Raw genomic sequence first — 18,593 nt, forward strand, 5'->3', positions numbered from 1 at the left:
ATCAAATTATTTACACTTGAACTTGAACACTTTCATTAGGATGAATGTGTTTTCTTAAAAAAGAAAAATAATTGATTAAATCATTCCTCTTGAATGTAGATGCTCTATATATTAAAGTCCACATATTCCATTGGCTATGTGGCTATCATATGTTTTCTGTTTTATACATAATCATGTTTTTCTGTTAAGACTACAGAAAGGGAGGGCTATCATTCAAGTCCTACAGAACCATCATTTCAGGCTTTAATTTTTTTTTAATAATTAGCTTAAAGTATAATCATAGAGGACTTCATGTACATTCTAAGACAATTTCATTGTCTTGTATTAAATAGTTTTCTATAGCATTAGTGAATCGCTTATATTTAAGGTACAATGTAAAAGCAAACAAGCAATTTTTCTCTTATACAAATGCATTTCTTTGCTAAATAGCAACAGCAAATAGCTGAAGTAACCATGTTACCGTTATCCAAAATTATTTAGTGAAGATAACCTTAGCCTGCAGAATTTTATATAATATTTCTGGCTTTATTGTCACAAGAGGGGAAATTCCCCACTCTCACATACCTGTTGTGGCTCCTCTTTTTCCAAAAATGTCATGGCTCGTTTGGGTAAGCAACTCAGTGCCACACCAAGAAATTGGGGTTCCTTTAGCTTCAGATTGTATACCATCATTTGGCTTCCTGATTGTTAGCGAGTTCCAGTTTGAAGAACTCGAAGACAGTATATCTTATTAGTTATGCCATTAGGTGGTTTCGATGTGGACCAGTTTCAGTTGTGCCAAACATTTTTTTACTCAATAAGAATTCACATTGTTCTTTGTTAACAGTTGTCTTATGTCATTGCAAAGCCCATGTACAAAGAGGGTGGACAAAAATCATTCTTGAGCTACACACAGACACACACACATACACACAAGCCTTATGTTGAATCTGCCTAACCATTTGGGGGTTCATCCATATACTCTACTCCTTGCCTCTATGTATGTCTCAAAGAACTTAACACATGCTTACATGTCACTCCAAATTAGTGTATAATTATTTTTTAAAAAAATTCAACTTCCATACAATAAATGTTTGATTAAGCCAATAAAGATATTTTAATAGTACCCTTTAGGGAGCCATAAAAATATATACACACTGATAAGGGGGGAAAAAGGTGCAATCTAAATTCTCATAATATCCTTGCTTTAATAGCTGAATAAATGCAACCAAAGAAATGAAATTTTATAGGATTGGCATCTGTTCATTAGTTCAGCATCAATATAATCCTACTCTAGAGGATTTTTTTTCTCTCAATTTGAATAATCACCGTTATCTGTCAAACTATTAATAATACTATTCAGGTCAGGATGAAGTTCCTTATAATACTGTTAAATGTTTATAATGCAATATAATAGTTTTCACAATCTAAACAGTACTGACATTTCTGAGCAATGGGAACTCCTTAATGTAGTATAAACCAGGGCTTTAAGTCAATTATTAAAAGTTTCCTTTTGGTTTAACTAGTACTATTATTAGAAATGAACTAAATCAATCAGCATCTTTTGTCCATCTTACAATACAGAAATAATGAATGCTGGCTATGTTTAAGAACAGGGATTTGTGAACAAGGATTGCCAGTTTTTGTTTTGCTTTCACTTTCCTGCATGAGAAAGGACAGGAAATGATTTAAATAAATATGCCTCATATCTGAACTTTTTGCTGGTATAAGACTAATTAGAGGGTGTAAGAGATTGAGCTAGTAGTCATCTATCTATGGTAGAGCATTCTGAAATCACATTTCAAGGGGACACTGAGAAAGGAAAAACTTGAGTATCATAGTCCAAAGCCTTCTGCAACACTAAACATTGTGCTAGGAACTACTTCATGTTCATAGTTGGATCCACAGAAGTTCTTTTGAATACATGAATCCATCACTTTGGTGATGTTCATTGTTCACAAGCTATAATGCTACTCCAAAATAATAACAAATGCATCATGGGAAAGAGAAATGGAAAGCGCATCCTTTGCACAATTATAATACAATTTCTGGAGTTCTGAAACATAATAAGTCCCTTAGGTAAAAACTTGTAAAGGGAACCTAGTGGGGAACAGAGTGCTCAATTTCAGGATTTCTCTAAATGTTGTCATGTATTTAATACTTTAAATGACATTACATGTTACATGATCAAATTGCTAAGATTTCAATAAAAACAGAATCTGAATTTTTATCAACAAGGTTAAAATATTCTAGTGGTATTTTTGTAAAAGAATAACAAATACTTAAGATGCAAAACTAAGTTCTCTTCCAATACAGAAGAGGAAATAAGTGCTGAATTGGCTGTTTATAGAAAAGGAGTCTAGGCTGCTAAAATATTCAGGATTAAGCCAGGCAATTTTCCATTTAGGAAGAGCAAATTTCTATAGCAGGATCTTACCTAGAGACATTGTAAAAATCTACCGCTGAAATGTGTCACTTAAGACAAAATAATGGAAGGTCAGAAAGTCTTGGTGGGTGGGATAGCTGTACTAGGAGAAACCTTGATCACGGTTTACAGTGCAAGTTGCTTTAACATATACATATACGTTCATAGCTTTAAAAAAAATATTCAGAGGTGTCAAAATCACCACTTTCACAAGTAAATATCTGACTGGTAAGTATATGCCAAATTATACAACATGACTTCAGAATGAGACTGACAAGTTTACGTATATTTCAAAATGAAGAAAATTTACTATTTGTAATATCATGGAGCAATGATATCTTCAATGTTTTCTTAATGCATGAATCACATCATTAATCTAATTGCTTTTAAATGTTTTATAATCCTTTGCATTTGGCATCCTTAGTGAAGATAGTTTCCAACAAACATATGCCATATTTCCAAAAGATATCTATGGATTTCAGTATATTTGATCTATATAGTCCATTTTTAACTGTCTAGTTAACTACCAAGAAGTAATACATTATCTTTTCATCCCCTCTCTCTCTCAAAGACTCATGTTATGATTATGATGTAGACATTGATTTTGCCAGTATAGCTCAGATAGGCTATTAGGAAAAGTATATCCTTAAAGGATTTGTACTGTTGGTGTAGAAGCAATTTCACATGGACAGTTAATGAAGAACAGTCACTTTATTAGGGTATATCAGGAGTGAGTCCCTGAATAAGTACTTCAATGCCTCATCACTGTATTCAGATCCAACTGTTCTTTCATTTACCTTTGAAAAAAAAAATCTCCTTCCGCTGCATAATAGCAAATATTTACATAAACCAAACATTAGTTCACTATTTTTTTAAATAAATGCTCTGTTCATAAATAATGAACAATACCTAAGTCTAGGTTGCTATAAATCTAGGCAGTTGAGACATCATAGTCAAGCTACTTAGTTCACTATTTTTAAATGAAAAATTTTCTTAAAATTTTGGCAAAGACCTTTATGGTAAAATCTCTAAAAAATAGGAAAATAATCAAAATTGTGAGTTTAAAGGACAAAATTATGAGTTTAAAGGTGTATGTTTAAGTGTGTCTTCAAGTCTGAGTTAAGCCACTACATTTTTAAAGAATAAAATGCTTAAAATGTTTCAAAGATGAATTTTATAAATATGTACAAAAGGTAGATATATTTATTTGGTGATTTATTCACTCAGGTAAAATTATACTTCAATTACTTCCACAAATTATCATCTCCTACAATTAAAACAAAGCTGGTTTATTTAAATTCGAAAACAGAAAGGGAACCATTACAACTTAATGAAAAACATTTTTATTTTTTTAACTTTTTCAAATCTGATTCTAATGTGTATTGACTTAAATATTTAAATAAGTACACAAAAGACCTAAGGGGAGGAGAATTAACAATATTCTTGCAGGGTAAAAAGTTAATAATAATTTTAAAAAATCCCTCTTTTTTTCCTTAGCATCCAGTTTGACAAGAGGGAATTCTTAACTGGATCCTGTCCAGAAAAACAGCCATAATTGTGCTTTGAAGAATAGCTGGCTGCTTATAATTTTTAACACACCACATGCAGCTATTATCCTTAAGACTTCTAGCAGGAGCTATAGGTTCCATTCTGGCACTTTAGGTAGTGACAAATGACCAAACATGCTTGAAGACAAAAGTAAAAATGTGTCATATCTTTTGAGCTATCTGGAAGCAGATTGTCATATCAAATTCATTTGCTCAAAAAAAATATGTAAAAGCTGCCATCCTGTACTCCAAGGAACTATCAAATCAACTTGGCTGACCTTGGTTCTTCCATAAACACATTTAATGTAAAAACTCTTTACATTTTTAACAAGGATGAGTAACTGCAATATCTTTTACTTCATTAATCTTCTGGTCTTCTAGTTTATTTTGTATTGAATTTTTGTTTACACCAATTACTTAGCTGTGTTTAAAAGGTAATCTGCTTTATAGTCTCAAAATCAGTACCAAATAAAAGTATACATTATTCTAATTGTTAACATTTACAAAACTTACACTATTGGATTTTTTTTAAATGAGAACTTTTTCCTTTTTTTTAATAGTGCATACAAGGCACAAGAGCTTCTGAGTATATTTACTCAAGCCAAAACTTTTGGCATCAACAAATGCAACATTTAGCTCATCTTAAACTAAATTTACAAACCGTACACCATTTAGTTCATGTTGAATTAAATTTCTTAAAGTATATGATTTTTGTTTAATGATTTGCATAAATTAATTTTAATAAGTATCTGAGGAAAAATACAGATTAACTGTTACAGGTTTGATGAGAAGACACAGTAATAATATGGCTATCACTGGAGGATTAACCTATTGATCTACCAGGAATTCTTAACAAAAATTCAATATTTTTACTGTGTTCAATAAGAGAAATAACCTAAAAAGATACTTTATGCCAGGTGCAGTGATGCATACCTGTAATCCCAGCAATTCAGGAGGCTGAGGCAGGAGGATTGAAAGTTCAAATCCAGCCTCAGTAATTTAGCAAGGCCCTAAGTGACTCAGCAAGACCCTATCTCAAAATGTAAAATAAAAAAAAGTCTGGGGATACTGCTCAATGGTTAAGCACTCCTGGGTTAAATCCTGGTACCAAAAAATTAAAAAAAAAAATTATAAAAGCAACCTGAATAAAGAATGTCATAAACCAATCTTCATAATTGTTATCATAGATTTCCCCACATTTAAGATTAGAAGAGGGGGCTAGGGTTGTGGCTCAGCAGTAGAGTACTCACCTAGCATGCACGGGGCACTGGGTTTGATCCTCAGCACCACATAAAAATAAAATAAAGGTACTGTGTCCAACTAAAATAATATTTTTTTAAAAAAAGATTAGAAGAGATGAAAATGTATTTTCAATGTAATAGAGGGACTTTGTCAGAACACTGTATTAGTTCTGATGATAGTTTTCTAACTAGTCGCTTTATCAGTGGACCCAAGGTTCAATGTTCTTACTTTCCAGCAAGGAACAAAGGGTAGAATGAGATTTAAAGTCTGGCAGAAATGGGTGGTGATCCTTAACTGTAGGCCACTAGCACTCTGTAGTGGATTCACACTTACTACAGTTCACTCAGTTTGAGGTCAGATTTACATTAGAAGAGAAAACCAAAGAAGTCTTATTTCTTACCTTCTCCTTCTTAAAGGAAACTAATATGAATAAAGCTTAACATTATAATATAATTTAAAATTTTAAATCTTAAAAGATATTAGTCTAATTTTCTGAATAAGAAAATCAGATTATTAATTTTTTTACATGAAAAACTGTGCAAACCAAGTATTTGAGTGAAAAATGACCCATTAATTTATTCCCACTTTTTAATAGAAGATATATTCCCTTTGATTCAAAAAACACAATTACTTTTAACACTTAATAGGAATTCACGTTAGCTGTAACATTTGTATAGTGGATCAAAAACGTGTACGGCTTAAGCAACAGCTTGGAAAGAACTAGTCAATTAATATTCTGCATATCTAGGGCTGGAGATGTAGCCCAGTGGTAGAGCACTTGCCTGGCATGTGCAAGGCCCTGGGTTCAATCCCCAGCACCATGAAACAAGCAAGCAAACAAAATTTCTGCATATCCAGCCAAAGGAATAAAGAAGCTGCTGTCCAATGGCTTCTGTGGGAAGCCTCTGCCATCCTTCTGCAGCATTGGTACCTTGAAATGAAACAGAAAACATGGAACTATTGTGTTAAGTACAAAAAATGAAATCCAAACTAACCACCTCATTATTTGTTGCAATAACATACATTCCTGTTCTTCTATGCTAGCAGGCTTGGTAGACATGTTTTTGAATACAGACTAGATCCATGCTTCTCAAATTTTAATGTGCATATACATGAGAAGACCTTAGTAAAGTTTAAAATAATTCAGATCCTATACAAAGTACATGTATGAAGACTTGAATTGGGTGTCAACATACTTTATATACAAACAGAGATAGAAAAATTGTGGTATATATGTGTATTAAGAGTTATAATGCAAACAAAACAAAATAAAACAACAAAAAAGTACATGTATAAAGGCATAAACTGGCATAAACATACTTTATATACAGAGATACGAAAAATTGTGCTCTATATGTGTAATAAGAATTGTAATGTATTTCACTGCTGTGCTCTCTGTCGTGTATTTTAAAAAATAAAATCAATAAAAGATTAAAAAAAGAAAGAAAATTCCAAATTTGGTAGAAGATATAGATCTAAAATAAATAAATTAAATAATTCAGATCCTGATTCAGTGGGTCTAAGGTAAGGCCTAAGGTTCTGCCTTTCTAAAAAGTTACAGATGGTGCCACTGATGCTCATTTGGGGCCACAATTTGAGTAGCAGAGTTTCATGTTGATAGTTTTGCATTTGTCTGAGGTCAACTGGAGTTTGGGAGTGACAAATGAGTTGGAAGGGACATTTAAGGAAATAAATTTGAAACCTCATACACATAAAAACACAGCACGTTTAAATTTATATTGTATTGGGTAAGCGAAAATAAATCTATTTTTAGCACTACTATGGGTTTTAGCACTAAGCAATCTTTTATTAAACAGCCTTAAATTGAGCTGGGAATGTAGATCAGATCAGGGATAGAGTACTAGAATGCGTGCCCACCCTGCACAAAGCCCCAGGTTCAATCCCCATCTCTGCAGCATAAAAAAAAAAAAAAAAAGCCACAGACCATATACTAGTGTAGTTCAAAGAAATAAAGAACAACAAAAAATTCATTTTGTAAGATATATTAGGCACATCAATATTAATCAATATTAGATGACAACATTCAATATAAGTGTATTAAATGAATTATAAGTCTAAGATATAATGCAAGAAAAACTATTTTTAAAAGTCTAGTATTTATTAGCTATCTTAGAACAATTTAATTTTAAAATTTTTTACTACCAATGGTTATATCAACCAAATAATCAACATTATATTATAAAATCACTTGGTAATGTTTTGGGGGTTAGGCAGTTCATTTATGCTGCCATTTAGTTATTATAACTTACTAATGCCATATTTTCATATGTAATAAAATCAAGCTTCTATGATTTCTTATCAACCAAATATTTATTGAGAACCTACTATGTTTCTGGCACTGTGCAAGGTGTTAGGTATAGCAATGAACAAATCCAACACTAGTCTGTGTTGAAATACTAGAAAGTCTAAATGACTTATACACAATCATATTATGAAAAAATACAAAATATTGAACACAAAAAAATTTTTGATTTCACTGACCTCACAAAAAATGAATCATTATAACAAATTATTATAACTAATCATGAAACACAGTGGAGAAAATCCTGTAAAATTTTGTTCTACAAAATATGCTTCTATAAAATATTTTATTTGTGGTATTGACTAGTAGTTCATATTTGTTCATTCATTTTTGCATTCTAAGTATTATTTCCAGAATTTAATAATATGTCTTTGCTACGTAACCAAATTCAGAAGATAAAATTTTCACTATCGTAACCACAATTAGGATTAGTCTTATCAACTGTACCATCATGCATCCAGAGCTGATCCTGGTCTTCCCCAAATCAAAACACTAAACTTGTGAATGACCAGATTCATATCCTGCTGTCAATCACACGACTATTCATCAAAACCAAAACAAAGCAAACAGCTAAAATCAGATATTCAGGAAAGACTTCGACACAAACAATTTTGTTTTAGGTGCTAATTGGCTGCTTCTCTTAAACTTTAGGAATCTAGATTGCAGTTTTGAGTAGACTGAGAACCTACTATGTTGAGAGTTATCTCAACTTTAAATTTTGATTTCTTATATAGTGCTTATTACAAAACTATATTTGTTATGTTTGTTTAGATGTTAATGGCTTTATTCCAAAGGTTCTCTTCATTTTCCCTTTTTACTTATTGGAAGTTTATTAACAGATTAGATTTCAAGGAAAGTGACTTGGAACAAGTTTAAAAAAAACTTACAGTTTAAAGAAAATGATTTGGAGCACCTATTATTTACATGAGGTCCTACTGTGACTAAAAATGGGGATGACAGGTGTCTGTGCTAACAAAACAAAATCATCTTATACTTGGACCCAGTGAGATTCTGCTAAAGGATGGTCAAAGATATAATTGTGTATCCTGAATGTTAGAAAAAAATAAAGATGATAAATTCTATGATCCTATGAAATGACAAGCAATGTTTAAGTAAATGTAAAGAGTTGATCTCTGCCATTTAATGCATTCATATATAAATAACTTTTTCATTAACTTATTTCTATACTTTATCAAATTAACCTTAAGTGAAGTTCATGTCCAGAGGCCCAGGATAATTAATGAAATTCCACAGGTCAAATAAGACACCTTACGTGCAAAAATAAAGAATATTTAAGGGAACTAATAACTCTAATAAATTAAAAAATTGTTAAAAATATAAAACATAAAATAAAGGGGAAACTTACTTTATTTATATAAAGTGTGAATTTACTTCGCTTGAAGAGTTAAGTCTCATTCTCCATGGTTAATGCAGGATTGCTCATACCTTAAAGAAAGAAAATAAACTAACATTTTTGGTTGTTTTTGAACAAATAGGCAGAGATATGTTTATTCACCTAAGAATAATTCTCAAGAATACTTGCAAAGGTGCCCTGAATATAGTAAGGAGGCTGGGGAGATGACTTCTAGAAGAACAAACATATGCACTCACATCCTGTCCAATGTTAGAGCCAGGATTTTTCTCCCAACCTCACACACACAGACATCAAAGCCACTAAAAATAGAGCTAGAAATGTAAAAATGTAAATATGTGTTCGATATTTTGCATTTTTACATGAGGAAGAAAAAGAACAAAGTGGTGAAAGATATTAAATTGCTCAGATCAAGTTTCCTCACCTAATTACCTCCTTCTTCAAACCAATCTTTAAGTCCTTTTTCATCTTCTCCTTCTCTTTTTATGCTTCCTTCCTTTACATTTTCCTCTATACTAGTTTCTCAATTCATTCATCAAATTAACAGAAAATTAATGTAAATGCCAAATAATTAATAGCATATAAAATCAAGCAATCATCTCCAAGTCGATGTAGACTTTCAGATAGAACATGTATTCCTTCTGGAAGAAAGGGAGTTCTTTGTCGCTCTTCCAAACAATTGACCCCCAACTTTTCATCACTTCTTTTCCTCTAAGGAAGGTCATACACTCAAATGGAAAACAGGTGTCATCAATTTTTGTCAACGCAATGCCTAGCCCTTCCTATAGACTGGAAAGTGAAATGGCAGGTTAAGGGAGGGACTAAATTATGAACACTCAGATCACGAGGATCTTCAGAGGACACAAATGGTCTTCAAAATATGATCTTTTAAAAAAAAAACTTTGATTTTTAAGAGAATTGACTTATTGTATATTAAATAATGATGAGAATTTTTACACTGGAGTCTTTACTTCCCACTATCACTAAATCCCAAAGAGATTTCAAGTAAATCAGTAAACACTTTAAAGTACAATGAATCAAGTCAGGAAGCACGTGAATTTGAAAAAAAAAAAAAAAAAAAAAACGGACTAGAAACAAAGAAAATGTCTGAAAAACTGCTAAAATTAGTCAATCTGGAAACTTCCTGGCTATATATAGGGCCTTACTTGTGGGTGTCTGGTTTTGTAGTCATTCTAGGGACACCCACACACCTGCACTACAATCACCTCACTTAATATTGACCAACCCCAAGAAACAGAGAGTATTTGAAGGATAAGGAAGCTAAGCCCAAAGGAAGTTAGATCGTAACAAATACCACACACTAACAGGTGTCCAAACTGGGTCTTGTAAACAAGTCTGACTTCAAAGCCTTGATTGTTCTTTTTGAATAAACTAAGTAATCAAAAGATTAAAATCAATAATAACAAAAGAACTGTGTAGGAGATATGAAGAAATTACAGGCAGTTTAAGTTATGGTAATTACGCAATCATTTTACATAGATATTTTAAAGCTGAATAGAAATCTTAGAGTCAAAAACAGAGCTACATAATTAATTTAAAGTACTTTTCAGAAGATATTTTATAACCGCCTGAGTTGACTACATTTTTTTCATTGTAATCCTTTGTATTTGGAATTTATTTCTATCACTACTTAAAAAAAAAAAAAAAAAACAGGCAGTGATAAAGATTTGGTTCTTTAAACTGGAAAAAAAAATAATCTTCTATAAAATGGTTTTCTATTAACAGATGTTAAAACAACTCACAAAGAGTTCTTTCAAAATTATTCTAAATTTACAACGGACATCTGACTCCAAAGGTTGTGTGTGTGTGTGTGTGTGTGTGTGTGTGTATATATATATATATATATATTTACATTTATAAAGACATATTTATATATATTTATAAATACATGTATAAAAATTAATAAAGTTCTGTAGAAAAATAGTGAGATTTTTCACCACTGCCCCTTTTTAAAACTAAAGCATATTTAAAAATAGCCAAATAAGCACACCCTTACCAGCTTTGCCTTTTCCTGGGTTTGTACTGCTCTCTGTCCAAGACTGAGAATCAGTAAGAAGGTGGCTCTGGGACTCTCTCAATGGCTTTGCAGGAAATTGGTGGTTTTCAGGACTGATAAATAATAATGAACATCACAGGTTAATTCTTGGTAGTATTGTTGAGTATTTCTCAAAATATGAAAAACTCAAACCACTTGTAATACAAGATGATTTTAGGAGGTATCCAAGATATTTTGGGACTACAAGGATAAGACATTAAAAGACACTGACTCACAAGGAGAAAAATGTTGTCTTCAGTCTCCTTTCTTCCTTCTCATCATAAATAACATGATAATCTCTAACCTTGGAAAATTTACATTATTAATATAGAGAATAATCCTTAACCTCAGATTTTAGCAGGTAAGGGAATCTAATTAAAACTTAATAAGATCATTTTTATACTTGATTTTATTCTGTTTATGGCAAATTATAATAGCTTTTTTATTTATGATTGTGATATGAAGTTTGCTTGAAAAATAAGTTCAAGTATCCTTCTTAAAGAGATATTACACAAAAATATTAATTTTGGGATGTATAGATATGGAAAAAATATGAAGGTGACAGTAGGAAGATAAGTTTGAGAAAAACCATGGTAGTGTTTCTAAAGTGACCTAAATGATCTTGAACAAAGAATTCTCTTCCTCCCTATGAACAAATGAGAGTGCTATCTTGCAGGAATGTTGAAAACATTTGACTTCACGAGTCCTTAATTTGGGGAGTGAAAAGGCTTGAAAGAATTTACTCTGAAACTTAAGTTTTAAAGTTTAGGTGGACCTGCTATATGTCAACATGTTGGATGATGTGGAAAATATACAAAAAATAATAGTCCACTTAGGGAAAAATTCTGGACATAGAAGGTATTAGCAAAATTTTAGAATATCCTGAAATAGAAATTATAATTTAAAAATCTACTTACAATTCTTCCAAAAACTAATTGCACATATTTTAGCTGAATATAATTATTATGTTTTTAAGGATATGAGGTTAAGCTTTTGCTCCTTAATAATTACCTCATATCTAATATTTTATAACATTTTAATATTTTTTGTAGCTTTAATAGCTCCTTATTAAAATTTTGGAGGTAAATTTTTAAAATGAGCATGTTTCTGCAGAGATTTATACCTACTCATAAACAAAAATCTTTTTTACTTTAACTTTTAATATTCTTCAAGAAAGAGGCAATAAAACAGAGAATGCTAACTAGGGACTGGTTTAGAGACTCCTTAAGGCTAACAGAACTCTACAAAGTGGCCACAATCCAATCATTCAATAATATTTATTGAGACCTAATATATCAACGAACACATTCTATGCACTTATGGAACTGTGTGGTAATTAAGGAAAAATAATAAATTAAATATATAATAGCCTGGTGATACTAAGATGGCCTCTAGTATAAAGTTATACCTGAGCAGAAAGTAAACAAAGGGAAGACTCAGACCATTCAGACAAGTAGAGGAAGATCTGTTAATAAGGGTAATTTGTCAAGATCACTTTGCTGGGTAACATTACCAGAACTAAAATTTTCTCCAAACCGAACAACACCCATTAATTTTTAAACTACAAAAGCCATTTTAACAAGGGTAAAAATGATCACTGCAAACTACTGTTAAATTTTATAAAAGCTTGAAGGCATATCCTAAATAATTTATTAAAACTAGATTTCTCTGCGCTGATGTATAACAAAATCCACTAACATTTAGCTGTGTAATTTCCAAGACCGAACTCATAAAAATGACCCGTGAGGCTCTGATGTCTTTGAACATCCACATGAACTACATCAGAATGGCCTTGTCACTAACTGATGGAACCTAGCTGTCCATGACTTACTCTAAAGATGGAGCTACAAATGGTTTTCTCTCTTTTGACAACTTAAAGTGATTTTGGAATTGTTGCCAGAAACCTTGCCTTGAGAAGGATTCTGAGCTCACTTTAAGCTCCACAGGAAAAAGTACTGCGATCAATAAAAAATTTTCACAAAACAAAAATAGTTAAGGAGCACTATTCTTCCAAGCCTTTTCACTCCCCAAATTAAGGAACACTGATGTAAGCCCTGCATATGTGACATGTAGCAACCAAGAAAGTCTCCAAAATTTAATAAAGAATGATATCATGGTTATGCTTTTGTTGCTGATTTTCCTTTAAACATTAAAGGTATGTTGATACTCAAATAAATATTTCATAAAGGTCTAAAAATTAGTGTTTCAAACCAATGAAAACTCACATACTAACTACTATCGCCTTTTGACAGTAGCAAAGTCAGAATTAAACTTCAGTTCTGTTGCCATCTTCAAATTCTTGAAAAACTGAATCAAAACAAACTTAAAGCTGGAGCAAAAGTCTCCAGACAACAAATTTCCCAGACCCCTTCACCTCTCTCTAAACAAAATAAAAAATAAAAAGGTTCTGATAATACTTAGAGGTCTTTAAACAGCAAAAAGGTTATAGGACATATTACTAATAGAATTATCAAACAGGTGCCTTGGGATCCATTTGAACTCCAAAGGCTTGATCCAGAGAATTTTCTCTGAGCTTCATAAAAGTTACCAGAGAGGAAAGACATGGAGGGTCAGAGGGGAATTTTATCCTTTGCACGCTCACTAGAAAAATGAGGAGCTAATTTTGTCCTATAATTTTTAAGTGCTACATTTTTAAAAAATCATAATATATTTCAGTCAACTGAAATGTATAGAGAACCTGTGTACTTATCTCTTAGACTATTAGCAAAACCTGATAAACACAATCTAAGCTGCCCAGGTTTGCCTCCCCAATCATACTCTCCTCTCTCCCTCATTCCAAGTGGAAACCATTGCAGTAAACTCTCTTATGTTTACTCATGTAACCAAAAGACTCAAGAATAAAACTCATTGGAAAATAAAGCAGAAAAAAGTGTGGGATTACTTTTTAGCTGTGGAATTCAGTCCTGCAGGAGTGGATGGTTGTTCAGGATCCTGGTTAACAAGGCAAGTTGGAAAAGAGCAGCCATCACCTAGACTATAATTAAAATAAAAACTTACAGTTGAATCAGGAAAAAGACAATGGACTAAAACCCTGTTACAATGCCAATGACTGAAAGCAGAGCAGGTAATATGCAAAATATGTGGATCAGCATTGGCTTCAATACACTGTTTATATTTAGAGAGAGAATGAGTTAGTTCATGTTCACATTGATGTAATAGTGAATCAAAATATTATTTAAAAATAGAAGTCACTATGCAGAATTATAGACCTATGGAACAGAAACGTTTTCTGAAATTGTCCTTTGTTGGCTTACTTTCATTAGTTTAAAACCTGAGTTAACAGCAAAAGTACCTTGAAAAAATGGGTAGCAACCAATATTTCTTCTCATCACCAAAAACTTGTCGCATGTTTTTACTGAAACCCAAGCTGAAGCCATTCTTATCTGTTCCATGTCGAAACACTGGACTTCTGAATGCCTCTAGAAGAGATGGTAAAGCAATTGCATGAATAAAGAACATATCAACAAGAGGTTCCTAATATTTAGAAATAATTAAATCAAATGAAGAAACTCTGGAAATCAATGTCCACCCTGTGAGTAAATATGTACCTACTAGTAGCCCTGACATACAGATTGTCTATTCTATTTCAAAATATCATGTCTATTTTAATTCTCAACTAATCCTTTTACTACTATGGCTGTACATGTGCACTGTAAAAACATTTAAAAATACAAGTAAGCAAATAGGTTAAAACTTTGTATCTTCTGGATCTTTTGAAAGATAACTGAATGGATACATGGAAGGGCAATAGATATATATTCAAATATACAGAGTTTTTTTTTAACCAAAATGAGAGTATACTTTACATATATTGATTAACTCTTTTGAAGTTAACAAATTCCAGTTTCAATATTATTGAAATTTTCTCTCACTTAATCATAAAAATTTTCCAGATGACCCAAAAATACACTGTATAGTGTTTGTCCATATCAGGATACAATCCATAGCCATACATTGCATCTGGTTATGCCCACTTGCCTATCAAAGTTGAGGTTGAGCAAGGTTCTGGGAGTTGCCCAAGATCACAGAACAAATAAATTTCAGATGTGGAATTTGAACAAGGTCATCAATGTTCCTTCCAGAATACTACATTTTCTTCTTGAATAACACTGAAAGGCAAATTCTAAAATTTTATTTTTGGGATATGAACAAACATAGAAGTATAATGATTTTTCCCCCAAAATTTAAAATAAAAAAATCTAACTAGAAGTCGGGTTCTATGAAAAATGTGGTGATTTAGACATACCACAAGTTGTATCCACTTGCATTGTAATAAATGCAACATCCTTTGCATTTGCCACTCCAGGTTAAAAGGAGTTTTTTGAAAACTTCTTTATAGTTATAGGGCCATATTATCCAGAGGAACTCCTTTCAGTGTTACAAGTTAAATCTCAAATCTAGAAGCTAAAAGCTTCTGGAAACAACTCATTTACTTTCAATGCATTACAATTTAAATGTCCAAACTAAAATTGGAAAACAAGATACCTTGCTTAGAAATTACTTTATTAAAGAAAATCTTTTTTCTAATAATATGTGCTGTAATAGGATTTTGCCTGAATGTTAAAAATAAACAAGAACTATCTACTACAATTAATCTTCACTGAATAATCATGGGATCTCATAGCTTAAAGGCTCCTTTCTGATCAAAGGAATTTATAAATTCTAGTTGCATTCCCAAGCTCCTAATCTTAGCCTAGAAACTATGTAGCTAAATCTCTGCTTACTTTTAATTTCTCATTCTTTAGCTTCTTATGCTTCAACCCCATGGATGGTTTCTTAAGTATTCCTAGCTCTTTTCCTATATTTTCTTTTATTTTTTTTAAACTGAGGTGAAATTCACAAAACTTTAAAATCTTTTTTGAAGTGAACAACCAAATGGCACTCAATATAAATTCTGTGCAACAATTACCTTCATCAAGTTCCACAATAGTTTTACTATTATACCCTTAAGCAGTTGCTCTCCAGTCCCTTCTGTCCTTATCCCCAAGCAACAACTAACACGGTTTTGCTTTATGGATTTACCTATTCTGGACATTCATATGAATGGGATCATATAAGCCATAATCTTTTGTGATTATTTTCTTTCACTTAGCATGTTTTCAAGATTCATGTGTGTTGTAGCAAGTGTCAGTACTTCATTCCTTTTTATAGCTGAGGAATATTCATTCCTTTTTATAGCTGAGGAATATTCCTTTGTATAGATATGCCCATATTTTCTCCATTATTTGATGGGCATTTGGGTTGCTTCTGACTAGTATAAATAGTTCTTTAGGGTCACTGGTATACAAGCATCCATTTAGATTCTTGTTTTCAATTTTTGGAGTATAACTGCTGCTCTTACGATAATTCTACCATATAAGGAATATGCCAACATGTTTTTAATAGTTGCTGTACCATTTTATATTCCCAGCAGAATTATAAAAGGATTCTAAATTCTCCAAATCCTGATAAACATTTGTTTCTGGTTTTGTATTACAGCCACCTTAATGGTGTGAAAGTGATACCTCACATGGTTTTGGTTTGAGTAATGACGTTGAGCATGTTTTAAAGTACTTGTTGATTATTTTAATATTTTCTCTAAATAAATGTCTACCTAAATGTCTATTCATATCCTTTGCCAATTTTTTGAGTCTTTTTGTTATGATTTGTAAGAATTCTTAGTATATTCTGCACATGAGGTCCTTAATCAGACACATTTTTTTTGCAAATATTATTCTTATTCTGTTGTTTTTTATTTTCTCAATAATATCCTGTGGTTCACAAAAGTGAACAACAAAAGCATGAGCAACAACAGAAAAAAATAAGGAGTTATAGTTATATTTTTCTGTTGTTGCTCATGATTTTGGTATTCTAAGACTACATTGCCATTTTCAAGTTCCTGAAGATGTATTTTCTAAGTTTTATAGTTTTAGCACTTCTGTTTAGATTGTTGGTTGATTTTAATTTTTAAAAATATTTTCTAGTTGTCAATAGATCTTTATTTATATATGGTGCTGAGGATCAAATCCAGGGCCTCACACATGCCAGGCAAGTGCTCTACCACTGAGCCAAGATTCTAGCCCCCTCAATTTTAATTTTTTGTATATGCTATGGGGTAATTTCATTTTCTGCCCTATGAATTCAAGTTTTCCCAGCAACATGACAAAGCTATTAGTCTTTCTCCATCTATGGTCCTGACAACCTAGTTAAAAATTGATTGACTAAAGATATATGGATTTATTCCTGGAAATATGTGTGTGTGTGTGTGTGTGTGTGTGTGTGTGTGTATGTGCGCGCGCGCGCGTGCATACATGTGTGTAATAACATAATATAATTAAGAATACACAACCAAATGAGGAGATGCACAAATACAGAGGTATGTATCTCATCATATCAGTAGCACACTGTTTTGATCATTATAGTTTTGAAATCAGGAATGTGACTCTTCCAACTTTGTTCTTTTTCTGGTGAGATATTTTGGCAATTTGAGTCCATTTATAGTTTTATATGAATTTGAGAATCAGCTTTTGCATTTATGCAATAATGGAATTACACTGAACGTATAATTCACTTTGGGTAGTACTGCCATCTTAACAATGTTAAATCTTCCAGTCCATGAACATGGGGAATCTTACCATTTATTTATAAGTCTTCTTTAACTCCTTTCAATAATGATTTGTAGTTTTCAGTGTGCTACTGTAGAACCTCCTTGGTTAAATTTATTCCTAAGTATTTTATTCTTTTAAAAAACTTTTGAAAAGTGGAATAATATTCTTAGTTTCATTTTTGGATGTTTAATTTTTGTGTACAAAGAAACTAACTGATTTGGCACTTATTGATTTTATTCGACTATCCAGATATTGTTAGCACTGCTTTTCTTGTGAATTCTTTAGATTTTTTTTTTTTTATAAGATCATGTTATCTGTGAATAGGGATAGTTGTACTTCTTTCCTTTGGTTGCCTTTATTTCTTTTCCTTGACTAATTCTAACTGGTTAGATCTTGCTGTATGTTGATTCGCAGTAATAAAAGAGACATCCATGTTTTGTTCCTGATGTTAAAGGGAAAATTTTCAGTTTTTCATCTCTGAGTCTGAGGTTAGCTGTAGATTTCTCATAAATGCCCTTTATCAGGTTGAGGAGGTTCCTTTCCACTCTTAATTTTTTTAAGTATGCTTTCTCTTAATCATGAAAGAGTGTTAGATTTTGTTACATGTTTTTCTCTTTTCTCTGTTAATGTACAGTGAAACCAAACTGTCCCAGGCTTTTCTTTGTTGTGAACCATTTGATTACTGATTCAATCTCTTTACTTGTTATAGATTTGTTCTAGTTTTTTGTTTCTTCATGAATCAGTTTGATGGCTGTTTGTTCCTAGAAATCTGTCCATTTCATCTAGGTTTTCTAATGTACAATAGTTCATAATAATCTTTTATAATCCTTTCATTTCTAAAAAGTCAGTAGCAATGTCCCCATTTTCATTTCTGATTTTTGTGATGAGTCTTCACTTTTTTTCCTTGTTAGATAAATGTTGTCAATTTTTTTTGGTTTCATTGGTTTTCTGTAATGTTTTATTATTTATTTCCATTATCTCCTATCTTTATTACTTCCTTCCTTCAGCTAGCTTTGGGTTTAATTTGCTCTTCTTTTTTTC

General features: G+C 31.8%; 1 protein-coding gene across 1 annotated transcript in view; it reads right to left on the reverse strand.

The window, feature by feature from the left end:
- Positions 1-5,743: 5,743 nt before the first annotated feature.
- Positions 5,744-18,593, reverse strand: part of Zdhhc2 (zDHHC palmitoyltransferase 2) — a 64,008-nt gene continuing 51,158 nt past the window's right edge. The window contains exons 9-13 of the mRNA XM_076852433.1: positions 14,258-14,384; positions 13,847-13,939; positions 10,906-11,018; positions 8,883-8,962; positions 5,744-6,124 (exon numbers count right to left, since the gene is read on the reverse strand). Of these exons, the coding sequence (XP_076708548.1) occupies positions 8,922-8,962; positions 10,906-11,018; positions 13,847-13,939; positions 14,258-14,384 (374 nt within the window). The 3' untranslated portion in view covers positions 5,744-6,124; positions 8,883-8,921. The remainder of the gene's footprint in view (positions 6,125-8,882; positions 8,963-10,905; positions 11,019-13,846; positions 13,940-14,257; positions 14,385-18,593) is intronic.

The sequence above is a fragment of the Callospermophilus lateralis genome, chromosome 4 (assembly GCF_048772815.1).
Source record: "Callospermophilus lateralis isolate mCalLat2 chromosome 4, mCalLat2.hap1, whole genome shotgun sequence".
Classification (NCBI taxonomy): Eukaryota; Metazoa; Chordata; class Mammalia; order Rodentia; family Sciuridae; genus Callospermophilus; species Callospermophilus lateralis.